The sequence below is a fragment of the Fukomys damarensis genome, unplaced genomic scaffold (assembly GCF_012274545.1).
Source record: "Fukomys damarensis isolate Sample0158 unplaced genomic scaffold, DMR_v1.0_HiC HiC_scaffold_20, whole genome shotgun sequence".
NCBI classification, from domain to species: domain Eukaryota; kingdom Metazoa; phylum Chordata; class Mammalia; order Rodentia; family Bathyergidae; genus Fukomys; species Fukomys damarensis.
The window spans coordinates 29,191,549-29,204,772 of record NW_022900932.1 but is presented as its reverse complement, the minus strand read 5'-3'; the positions used below and the strand labels follow the sequence as shown (position 1 = coordinate 29,204,772).

The following is a 13,224-nucleotide window of genomic DNA, read 5'->3' as shown; positions in this document are numbered from 1 at the left end:
AGCAATAGCCACCAACATACCCTGGCCACACCGCTGATTCCACTCTTAGAAGCACGTGTGTCCCTCACTAGACAGTGAGCTTTGGAAGGGAGGAACCATTCATGCCTTTGTGATTCAGCTTTTCATTTTCTGCACCTACCCCACCGCCTGGCACCGAGTAGCGATTAAACAAATAAAGAAATGAATGAAGGCATGATTGGCTACCTTTAGGGATTCCTGGATTTTCACACAGATTTATTACAGTGAGAGAGAGTGATGCCCTCTTCTCAAAGACAACTGGAAAATATATGTTATTCCTTTTTTAAAGTAAAGAGCCTTGCATAAAGCAAATGATGCAACAGATGTAATTAGATGATTAAATAGTAAGGAGAGGCATAAACGTATCCACTTACTTGCAAGCAAACCAACTCCACTTGCCAGCGACCCGACCCAGGCTGTTTTTCCCTTCCCTTCACCAAAGACATCCAGCCACTCTATGTATAAGACTCCAACCGCTAGCGGGGAGCCGTAACACAAAAATTGGGTGAAGAAGGAGACAAACACAATCACCCAGCCCCATCCACCGTCAGGTGACTTTTTACGTTCCATCGTAAGGTGGAATCAAGTCAGTGTTCTCTGTAGGTCCTAAAAACAAAAACAGAACAGAAAAAGAAAAGCACATTAGAGTGTGGTGAGCACTGTATTTTGCACTAAAATATCTCCTTGCAAATTAAATGAATAAATAACTTTCTAAACACATACATGGACAAAGTACCACTGCCATATCATGTTAACTAAAATTTTCACTTACATTTCTATAAATTGTGCAACTGCTAGTACAAAAAGATGTTTTTCAATTGTAAAAAAGACAGAGTGAAATGTCTACTTCTTAACATTATCCCCCTTCACCAAGCTCCAGGTCCTTCCCAACCACCAAGGAATAGGGGCTTCTCACAGCTCTTGAGAGCTAAACTTTAGAGGCAGCCTGTACGTCCATCAGCATACGAATGAGTAATGGAAATGAGGGGTTTATTATACACAATGGAACACTACTCTGCCAATGTAGAAGGATACATGTGTACTGGGACTAACATTAAGTGAAATAAATCAGACACACAAGCTTAAATATCGCATGGTTTCTCTTATATTATAGTCCCAAAGTATAAATAACTTGGGGAGCAAAATAACAGATAGTTAACAGGGAGAGAAAGAAAGGGGCTTCTAATGTTCCAGAGCTGCCTCAGGGCTGCCTGTCACGCTGCTGCCATGCTGATCCTTCACTGGGTAAGGTCACCCTAGGAAGGGTGGCGACCTCTCAGGATGCAACCTCCTCCAAAGGAAGCCATCTGGCCCCAGAAGGGCGGTCAGCTGAAGGCTGTCTGCCAACAGCACTCCCGGCAGCTGGGCCAAGGCACTTTCACGCCTGCAAAAAGTGAAGGGATCTGGCAGCTGTCACAACATTCGCCAACCGAGTGTCCTTCCAAAGTTTTCTTGCACACTTACAGCAAAACCAGGAAAGTATTCTTAGATTTCCTTTTTTTTCGTCTCCAAAAAGGAGCATACTGCATATTATATTCTACATTTAGCATCCTTGGAGATTTTCCCCTATCGATTTACAGAAACCACTCTTAGTCTTTTTCTCTTTTAACAGTACATGGCATCTCACCATATGGTTATGAGCTTTCTTGTTGATTCATCTACTTATCGAGTAGGCTAACCATTTGCCTGGTTCAAAAATGCAAAGGGGACTAAGCATGTAGCTGTGTGGTAGAGGACCTGCCTAAAATACGTGAGACCCTGGTTCAATTTCGGAACCTCAAAAGAAGTGGGGCAGACATAGGGTTCACTATCTACCACTTCCCACCTAATCTTCATCTCCTCCACAGATAACAAAACTCTTCTTGTTTTTGTAAATACATCTTTCTACAGTCTCTTTCTAAATACACAACAAGCAAAACCTACAGATTTCCTCTATTTTCTGCATGAAAATATGGTATATCATACACATTGATATCTGTCTTGCTTTTTTCACGTGACAAATGCCTTGAAGCTCTTTCACATCAACAGACTGTCTTCCTTGTTCTTTTCTTACTGTTCCATTGAATTCCACTATAGGGCTTTCTCTTAACTTGTTTAACCAGTCGCCTTGGGCTGGCAATGCAAAGCAAAGCTGCTATGAAGGACCTTCAGTAGATATCTGTGTTGCTTATATGCATTATCTGTTAAGCAAAATGCAAAAGAGGAATTGCTGAGTCAAAGGAAGAGTACTTTTGTAACTGGTTTTGATACTACCAAGATGTTTTCAAAGAGATCAAATCAACTTATCCCCAGCAATTGTGAAAGTGTTGTGACATTTTTTATTTATTTTATTTTATTTTTTTGTAGGACTGGGGATTGAACTCAGGACCTCAAGCCTGTGAGGCAGGCCACTGAGATAAATCCACAGCCCAGCTTTTGGATTTTTTTGACAACTTGTTGACTTTAAAACAGTTTTTCAAAACAAAAACTAACCAACAAACAAACATACAGTTTTTCAAGCTAGGCATGGTGGTCCACACTTGTAATTCCAGCATACTGGGAGGCTGAGGCAGGAAGGTGGCAAGTTTATGTTATTTCATGAATAAAAAGCCATTTGAAATTTCCAATTCTTGGGTATACCTGAGTCTATTTCTAGATTTTTTTATTCTGCTCCTTTGGTCTGTTTATTCATACACCATTACTGCATTAGTTTCATTGCTAAGTCTTTCATAAAACTTTTAAAAATGTATTTCAATGTCAAGCAGAGCTAATTTCTCTCTCCCTATCACAATACTTTTCAATACTTTTTTGGCTAATCTTGTTTGCTATTTTACATGAGCTTCAGAATTGACTCTGATAGTGTTTTCACTAGGACTTGGTTAAATTTTAAAATAAATTTAAGGCCACCTGTGGTGGCACATGAGTGCAATCCCAACTACTCAGGAGGATGAGATAGAAGGATCACTGCAACACTAAGCAACACCTCCTGCCCTTTTTATTTCTTGTTTTTGAGGCAGCATCATGTTAAGTTTCCCAGGCTGTCCTCAAACTTGGGAAACTCCTGCTCAGCCTCCCAAGCAGCTGCGATCACAGGTATGTGCCACCACACCTAGCTCTGCTGAGTCTTCGTAAGAATGTGGTGTTTTACATTTGTGCAAGTCTTTCTTTGTGTTCTTAGTATTTAAATTTTTCCTTAACGTTTTTGTTTATTGCCTCTTGATGTATTTTATCATTTTTACTAATCTTTGTGTGTGTGGTACTGGGGGCTGAAACTAAGTACTTCACACTGAGCTAAATCCCCAGAAGTTTTTGATTTAAAATTTTTTTTTCTTTTTTGGAACAGAGTCTTGCTAAGTTGCTCAAGCTGGGCTCAAACTTGTGATCCTCCTGCCTCAGTCTCCCAGAGTACTAAGATTATAGGCAGGTGCCACTATGCCCAGCTTACTTGCCTTCTCTTTTTCTTTGCATTGAACAGCACATTCGGAATGTTAACTAATAAAAGCATACATTTTGGTCTAGTTCCTAATTTTAGTGTGGACGACTTTAAATGTCATACTTTTGCCTCTGGGGCTTAGTCCCCCACCCCCCGTACCAGGTCTCAAACTCAGGACTTTGCTCTTGCCAGGCAGGCACAGTGCCACTGAGCTAAATCCCCAGCCCTCTAGATTTATTTTTATCTAGTTAAGAAAGTAGTCATATTTTTCTACTTTTGAGTGTTACTATAGAGAATGGTGATTACATTTAATCAGATGTATTTTCACTGAATAGCAAGACAAATCATGATTTTCCCCTTAAAACTTTTTTATAATAAATTTATATTTTTTCCTATTGAAGCATCCATTAATCACTGGATTAAGATTCCCTTGCTCAATGCACTATTATATAGTGCAAAATATAGTGTATTTTTTCAGGAGGTTTTTCTTTAATTCCTACATAAATTTGTCTATTTTTGTTTTTAGGTTTTACTAGGTTTGGGTCTCAAGATGATATTACTTAATTTTAAAAAAATGAAATTATTCTTTCTTTTTTAAGATCTGAAACAGCTTACACAGCAATGCATTTGGAGACTAAGGTCTGTTCTCCGGGTCCACATCTCCCACTTAGCTTTCAGTGTCTCTATCATGACAGGCTGGGAGTTACCTTTACTAAAATCTTCTTTGCCTACAGGTTTGCCAAGCCATTCCCTTGGCTGTTGTTTTATGAGATAAGAGGTGAAGGCAGTAAGAATACCATTCATTAATTCATTCATCCATCCATGAACTTGGCTAATTAACTGACAACACATTTGGCTCCCTTAGGAGAGTTGTGACCATGACCTCATTTACCTGAGCTGTAGTGAATGTCTTCACTTTGAATGCACAGCACTCAGTGAAATGCGTGTCACTACTTGCTACAGCCCTTTGTACAAATTACCTTTTGATATTTAATAATTGAAAATGGAAAGATTTTATAACTTGGGTTCAAAACTCTAAAAATCTAAAACCTTGGTGCTCAAACATTAGTGTATCAACAAAATAATTTGGAACTTCCAGACATAGAAACCCTTTGAAATAATCAGGCATATGCCTCTACCAGCAGTTTACTTTGTCTAGTGACTACTCTATTCTAAAAGTAATCAGTGCAATTCTGGTCCTTATAAGGACAATTTAGTAATTTACAATTCCTGTTCATATCCCTTTTAAGGAAAATGTAGTCTGAATTCCCACTAGATATATATGATAGAAAGATCCAATCGTCTAACGACTCTAAGAGGGTGTATGAAGACAAACACATGTGAGATTGTCCATTAAATCCTCAAATTACAGCATGAAAAGAGCACACAGACACAGGCAGAGAGGCAGAATCATGAAGAAAGCCTACTGGGAGGTGAGTGTGGGGAGGATTAATTATCTTCCTTGCCAATTTTCAAACATAAAAGCACCAGAAATTCCTTTCTACTCTAAATACCATTGCTTTGCCTTGACTTGTCTTGCCTTGGGTGATATTTTAACACATAAATTCGGAGCCAGAGAAAAATCTCCCAGTAAATATTTAGGAAAATGAACCTTTGAAATACCAAGGACCCTGTACATGTCTAGTCCTTAAAAGACTAGACTGGAAAGACAAGATTTTGTGGGGTTGACTAACAGCTTCTGACCGGTCATCACGTCACAGTGTGAGGTAAATGTAGGCAGAGGATGTAACTGAGTGGTACGGAGGTTGCCTTGCCACTGCAGGGCCCTGGGTTACATCCCCAGGAATGCACACACTCACACAAAAGTATCTCAACTCAAAAGAACATGATGAAAATACTGTTTAGTGCTTGTTTTCACCTAACACCTATAGTTCCCTGTATTACTTAGCTATACTTCTTCATTAGGTATTTCTCAGAAAATTCCAACCTATGGTTGCTGATGGGACACACCTGGCTTCCTAGGGCCACACTGAGTGAAAAGGAATTGTCTTGGGCTGCATATAATATATATAACATAGCCAAGTCATGTAAGTAGTAAAATTTCCTTTTAAAAATATTTTTTAGTATAAAACAGGCATGTCTGACTTCAAATGATGGACGTGCCTGGGGGTAATTTCAGAAATAGGCTAGGGTGCAGTTTTCCCTTCTTGCAAAGGCCCTTGATTTCCTTTTGGGGAACGTAGGTCTGGCCTATGGGTGGAGCGCTGGTGGAATTTCAATTTCTTGACCTTGACAAATAGAGTGTAAGTACAGGAGAGTACGTGATTGAAGTGGATGGATATTAAATGTTTAGAAACAGAAATAAAGATAAGCAGTCAAGGCAGAAGCCAGGGTATAAGGTCTCATAAACTAAGTTAGTTTTAAAGAAAATGGAGAGATTCATGGGAGGCAAAAGGAACATGAACACTGTTGTAGGTAGGTTTGGAGATATTGAAGAGGGAGCTCCTCGAGCTCACGAAAGAACGCAAGATTAGAAAGATGGCCCTGTCTTAGGAAGAATGTGCCTCAAGAAGCCTATGTTAACATAGGATTCTTTCCATGCGTCCTATGTAAGCTCTAACATTAACAGTCCATTTATATTCCCGAATGATGGGTTTATCTCCTAAAAACGAACAAGATCTGTGAGTACAAAATGTATGGTATTATTCGTACTAATGTTCTATGAGTATATGTACAATTTAGAGGTCTTATATGTCTATATGAAAATATACTTCTAGGAGATGCATATGTTGATAGTGTAAACTGCAAGGGAGGAATCTCTTTTTACTAGAATGTTAATAAAGCAAAAATATGCATGATCAGACACCTTATAAAAATCAAAATTATAAGTTGTTTTGAGTGATCACTGAGAAATCCTGTAACTTAATGGCAGTTTTATCAAAATACAGAGTCTAGCAGGATGTCACAAAATCAATGATAACTTGTAACATAAATGTATTTCTTAATTTTAACTTAAAAATTCAATACAATTCATGCATTCTGAGCCTCCCACAGAAGACAGAGAAGGGCATGAAACAAAACTAACAATAAGCAGATTTCACAGTTCAATAAAATTGGATTATGCTTAGTAGAAGGGACAATATAGCTCCTAAAGCTGGAGTTTGTTTTGCTAAAGGGAAAAGAAAGTTGGCAAGTTCCAATCACTTCCTCCAGAAAATGAACAGGACTATTGATACAAGTCCTTATTTCATTCAGGTAAAGCTCCACATTCTAGTACTATAGGTCACATTTAGTCCCATTCAAATGCTAACTGTTGCTCTTTCAACTCTATTTTGGCAGAAAATTTCTTTTCTTTTGGATAGGGATTGTCAGAATCTCATATTTGACATTTATATTAACATTTAATATTGACATGGGAGCTATCTGTCCCTGAAATGTACACACATTTACTATACTAACTTTTTAAAAAAAACAGAGTGATATAGTTAATTTCATCTTATTTTTGCTGACAGTTTCCTCTTTGTCCCTCTCAGTAATAATCTTTCTCTAATAACTGTTATTGAACATTATCATAAACATCTCACTAAAGATTCATAGATTTTTCACTGACATTTGGAAGAAGGTCAAAAGTAGCACATTTTTATCTGACTCTCAATCACTACCAAATGTCCAGGTATTGACTCACTTTTTTTTTTTTTTCCTTTTGCATTGCTGGGAATTGAACACAGGACCTTGTAGCTAGTAGGCAAGTGTTCTACTTCTGAGCTACATCCCCAGTCTGACAAACTTTAAGAGTTTAGAATCATGTTGCCATAGCCTGAGAAAACATGGCTGATACCAGCCAGGCCCATGTTGTCTTAATCTAAGCAGCTGTGAGATGAATTACAAGCCTAAATTTTCCCAGGGTTCTGTGACCTTCCTCCAGCCTATACTTACGTTACCTTTAGCATATGAAAGGATATGAATTATGGGCAAAGATGTGGGAAGTCAAACCCTCCTTATGCTGCTGGTATAAATAAAAGGTCTGAAGCCATTTTGGAAAACAGCTTGAGGGACGGAAATGTGGAATGACTGTTAAAGGGTTCAGAAGAATTTCTTTTGGGGATGATAATAATGTTTTAAAATTAGACTATGGTGCAAGTTACACAGCTGCGTAGCTTAAAAATGACTGTTTTCAGTATACATTTAATGATTCAATTTTATTTTATGTGAATTACATTCTCAGCAAAGCTGTTAAAAGACTCCAAAGGTATCAAAAACCTGTTTTAATTATGTTCCCAATATACCAATATACATAACAAGTTGCATAAACCAAAAAGCAAACCAGTAAGGTTAGCCAGAAGTTCTAGACTGATATTGCTCTTTCCCCTAAACTGTGACTGTTGTCCCACCCACATGTATTGTTTATTGTTCCTCCATAGGACAGAGATTCTGGAAATTGAGAAATAATTATTTGAAAACAATGTGTAAGGGGCCGGGGATTTAGCTCAGCGGTTCGGTGGCCTGCCTTGAAAGCACAAGGACCCCAGTTCAATCCCCAGTACAAAAAAAGAAAACAATGTCTAAGAATGTAGGTAAACAAACATTTTTTGAGTATTGTAATAAAAATTAAGCAAAATGTAGATGATTATTGGGAATACTAAAAATATTAAACAAACAGACTTTAGTCTATACAGAGGCTCATGACTCAAATATAAATGAATTAAATTTCATTTTATTTCCCTTAATAAGAGACAAGTATGAGAAAGGCAGGGAATCATTGTGCCTGATTCTTGCTTAGAGTCTGCCTTCTGCCTATTACAGCTGTTTCACTACGCCTGCTTTCGCTTTCCTGTTTCTTAAGCACTTTCATTCTACAGTGTTGGAGAAGTAAAAACATGTAACATCTGCAGTCACCCTCTGCAAGAGTGAGCATGCTGATGGCTTTTGATAACAATGTGTAAGTACCTTTTAGCTTTAAAATAACAGAAATTTCCTGGAGGCCGAAGACAAACTTGCGAGTCAATGCATTCCACTTGTGTATTAGTGGACGCGGTCACGCTGACAGTAATATTTGTCCCTTAAAAGTTATGGTCACTGGGTCAACTTTGTCAACTTTCACTGACACGGTGCCAGTTCGTGATTTCTCTTTAAGTCAAATACGTTTAGTTATACGTCAACATTATTTTTGAAAGGAAGAGAACCCACCCTACTCTACTTCTAAAGAAAGTATCAGAATCCTTTGTAAAATCATATTGAGTCATTCTTGTAATTTTGATATATTTATTTCTATTTCCAAGTCTATAAACAATAACTACAATATGAAATAAGTATACAGGCTATCATGAGACAGGCTATCATTATAATAACACAGCAATATACATATTATAATACTGAGCATGTAAGTTACAGTGTAACTGTGAATGCAACTGTGGTAACCTCTGAATTCAGACACTTTTGTCTGTGTCTCCTGGCATATTAAATGTTGAAGGAAAGAAAGCCAAAATAGGGATGTAAAAATCAAGTTATCTTTAAAACGAATGCTTTCTGCCAAAAATTGATTTTTATAAGAAAAAAAAATCTGTATACTAAGATAGGATGTAGATATACTACACCAAATATTCTCTATGGGATAAAAATTGATGATTATCTATAGATAGTAAACCCAATGTTTGCCAACTGATGACTGGATAAACGGAATGTGATATAGTCACATCATGGAATATTATGCAACTAAAAAGAAGCTACTAACGCATGCAGTGATAAGGATGAACATAAAAAAATACCTTAAGTCAAGTGAAAATGACCTTATGTCTAGAATAGGCAAATCTACAGGGATGGAAAGTAAATTAGCAATTGCTTGGGCCTCAGCTCTTTGGGGAGAAAATGAGGAGTGACTACTAACGATTACAAGCAGGTGCAAATGCTCTAAAATGGACTGGGGTGATCACTGCACAATTCTGAATATACTAAAAACCATCAAACTGTCCATTTTAGGTGACACATATAGTATGTAAAATACAGTTTAATGAAGATGTTATTTTAAAAATTAACGTGAGACCAACTTGTGTGCGTTTGTCAAATCTCATTATATTGTACACCTATAATTGTTAAATTTTACTGTATGCAAATTATACTTCAATAAAGCTTTTAGAAAGACAAGAATAATGCTATGCACACGGTTACAATGATCACAAGCCTGATTTGTCAATCTACAGCCAAAATTGATTTTTTTAAAAAATCAACATTTGTCTGAGACTTTTCATAAATGTGAGTCCCTTGAGACCAGTGGCCTCCTCCCTACCCATGTCCACGCCCCTGAACCCCCCCCCACAGGCTGTTACCCCAGAAACAAGCGTGTGCCAGGGTAATAAAGCCAGATTATGTGTTGCTTATTTCATTGGTATTATTGCTCTGCTAAAGAACTGGAGTGAAGTTTCTCCTGAGGTACAGGAAGGACTAGAAGAACCTGAGCAATAAAAACAAAGCAAAACTCAGTTTGTTCTCTCTCTCTCTCTCTCTCTCTGTCCACCGCACCCCCCGTCTCTTCCCCACCTTGGTGGTGGTTCTAGAGATTGAACCCAGGGCCTCCACACTGAGCTACATCCCCAGCCCATTTTTGTTTTTAAATTTTGAGACAGGGTCACACTAAATCACTAAATTACCACATCTGGGCTCAAACCTGCCATCTTCCTGGCTGAGCCTCTCAGAATGCTGGGGTTGGAGTTGCAGGTGTGGGTCACCATACTGGTGACTCAGTTTCTGGTAAGCATCAGGGACCTCTGGAGCTTTATGTAGTGTGGAAAAAGGAGGTGATAGAAGCCAATATGAAGCAACTTAGCAGCATTTCCATTGGTTGATATCCTCCTTTAGTCCTCTTTGTTTTCCATGAAGATGCCATAGAGAGGAAGGGGGGAAATTTGTCTAATATATGGTTCTAGGATGATAGAAACTGAGTAATGATTAAGATCCTGGGCTTTCCTTTCCAATGTATATGAGGGTTCTGATTGAGTCCACACTATTTTCCACGTGATTTTGTGCTGATTACTTCATCTCTCTGAGCCTGTTTGCTCATGTGTAAAACAGGATAATAATGAATTGAAAAATGCAAAACTCACAGTATCTGACATAGTGAAAAGCCTAATAAATGTTAGCTATTGATTTTATAACTATAATAGATTTCTGACCATTTTTAAGGAGTAATTATGCCTACTCACTCCCTAATTCTAGAGCAACTAGTTACTGATCATTTAGAAATCTGGGGCTTTTCAGGCTTTTTTATCTTTAGCTGTTTCTTAATGCTTAGCACATTAAAATCAAGATCTGAATATTGGCAAATTATAGTTTGAAATAATTCCAAAGCTGAGATAGTTTGAAATAATTCCCTAGCTGAAAATATCCCAAATCTGAAATGCTCCAAAATCTGTAACTTTTGGAGCGACAGACAACCTGATGCCAAGACTGGAAAATTCCACACCTGACAAGTGGTAGTCAAAACACAGGTGCATTAAAAATATTGTCTAAAATTACCTTCAGGCTATATACGATTGGTGCGAAACATAAACTTTACGTTTAGTTTGGAATCCTCTCACCAAGATATCTCATTATACATATGTAAATATTCCCCGCCACATCACAAACACTTCTGGTCCCAAGCATTCCAGGCAAACATTACACACTCTGAGGGGGTGAAGGGAGGGCAGGGACAAGGGGAAAAAATGAGAACCAAGACCTGTCATGTAAAGGTACAAGATCCCAATGATGAACCTAACTGCACTGTATACCTAAAAAGTACCAATAAACTCAATAAGAAAAAAACATTACTCACTCTGTATATTAGGATTTGGTTTCCATTCTAGTTTCAGGTTCAAGGTCTAAGCACGTTGGTACATTAGGAATTTCAGAAATCTGTGTTACTTTTTAAGTACTAGGAATTGAACCCAGTGCCTTTGCACTCAATTACATCCTCAGCCCTTTTTATCTTTTATTTAGAGAGAGGATGATGCCAAGTTGTTAAGTTGCCCTGGCTGGGCTTGAACTTGTGATTTTCCTGCTGCAGCCTCCCAGAGTTCTGGGATTACAGGTAAGTGCCAGCATGCCCAGCTGGAATCTGCATTTTTGAAACAGCACCTTGTGTTCCCGAACCAGGAGAGCCATAGTCACACTCGGAAACATCACTAAACCACAGGGATTCCCAACCGTGATTGCAATAGAAACATCTGGGAAGCTATGCACAAGCCTGACACAGGTCCCACCACCAGGTTCCTCCGGGCTGGTGCCTGACACTTCTACTTCTTCTAGAAGCTTCCCAGGTGATTCTGCTGTGCAGGCAGAGGCCAGAAGCACAGCTCTGGGATGGAAGAACAACTTTTGACCAACTGTTCCTTTTGTCTCCATGGAGGGAGAGTTCAGAGGAAGGAAAAGGACAAGAGGCAATAGGTAAAGAAGGCAGGGCCCGAGGCCAGTGTAAATGCATCAATCCTGTGTTAGTCAAGCAGGCCTGCTATAACAAAACATCATAACCCGAGTGTCTTATTCTGAGAGTTCTTAAGTAGCAGAAGTCCAACATCAGGATAGATTCATTGTCTGGTGAGGATCCACTTTCTAGTTCATAGATGAAGCTCCTAGCTGTGTCCTCACACAGGGAGGGGGAAATGGGCCTCTCTCATTGTAATGACACTAATCCTGTTCACGTAGGCTTTATTTACCCTCAGGACCTAATCACCTCCCAGTGACAGCACTCAAGGGAACAGAATTCCAACATATGAACTGGTAGAGAGGCACAAACTCAAACCATAGAATAAATATTCTGAGCCCAACCCTGAGGCAGCAGCCAGCCCCGGCCCCTCTTTATGCTCCACCTTGTTTTGTATACCATCTAGGACGTCGTTTCTTTAGTGCAGCCTTTCCCCATCTCAAATAGAAATCAAAACAGAATTCTCGGAGGAACAATGACCACTGTAAAAGAGAGTTCCTTGATTTTTTTATAAAGTGTTCAGGAAAATGCAGGAGGAGACAACGGGATACAAAATTTAAAAGATGAATGCATCCATTTATCTTCAGATTCACAAAGGTTTTTTTTTTTTAATAAAATAGGAAAAAGTGGTGTAAGGGAGTGTATCAGATATGTTTTCAAAAATGACCTCTAACACTCTGTCATGTCTGAGTGAATTTTGTGATTATAGGAAAGTAAGCACCTCTCTCCAAAGATTCAAAACTCGACAAAGCAGAGAATAATAATTGGACCTTTGCAAGGTAACATGACCCTCTTTTTTAAGAACACTTAAGTGCAAAGGGAGAACGAAAGAACAACTGGCGGCCTGCTTCCTCTTCTCTTGTGACATCTGACTCTGTCCCCACTGGTGGTGGCAACGTTATTAACTTCACACTTTGACGTGACAAATCCCCAAAAATCTACTGGCTGGGTCTCTGGCTGGAGAAAGAGCCTCATTTCACTCTTGGGGCTTCAGTGTGAGCCAGCACACTTCAAGTCTAGCCAGAAAAGAGGAAAGTCTCTTCCCGTCTTCCCCACTGTCCCCAGTGGCCAAACACAGTCTCACCCACCCATAATGCCACTCTTCTGCTGCACAGCAGCCAAGGAAAAGACCCAACGCTTTCTGGGCAACCAGGGCGAAGGCTCTCACCCCAACTCTCTCCACCCACACAAACTCCTGGCTGCCTCACCAGGCCCCCAACGGCACAGGCACAGCTGGAAGCAAAAGCCTAATGTGTCCATGCTGTTGACACAAATAATTATAATAAGGCTATCAACACACTGACAGATAACTTACTAATTTGTTCACATTAGTAAAATACCCTCTCCGCTTGAGAAAGGTAGTAAGGGAAGGGTCATG

At 39.0% G+C, this 13,224-nt stretch overlaps 1 protein-coding gene across 4 annotated transcripts in view; it reads right to left on the bottom strand.

The window, feature by feature from the left end:
- The window catches only part of Slc16a9 (solute carrier family 16 member 9), a 52,251-nt gene that overhangs the window by 24,555 nt on the left and 14,472 nt on the right, over nt 1-13,224 (bottom strand). For all 4 annotated transcript variants that reach the window (XM_010603000.2, XM_010603020.2, XM_010603029.2 and 1 more), the window contains exon 2: nt 393-624. In XM_010603000.2, the coding sequence (XP_010601302.1) occupies nt 393-588 (196 nt within the window). In that variant the 5' untranslated portion in view covers nt 589-624. The remainder of the gene's footprint in view (nt 1-392; nt 625-13,224) is intronic.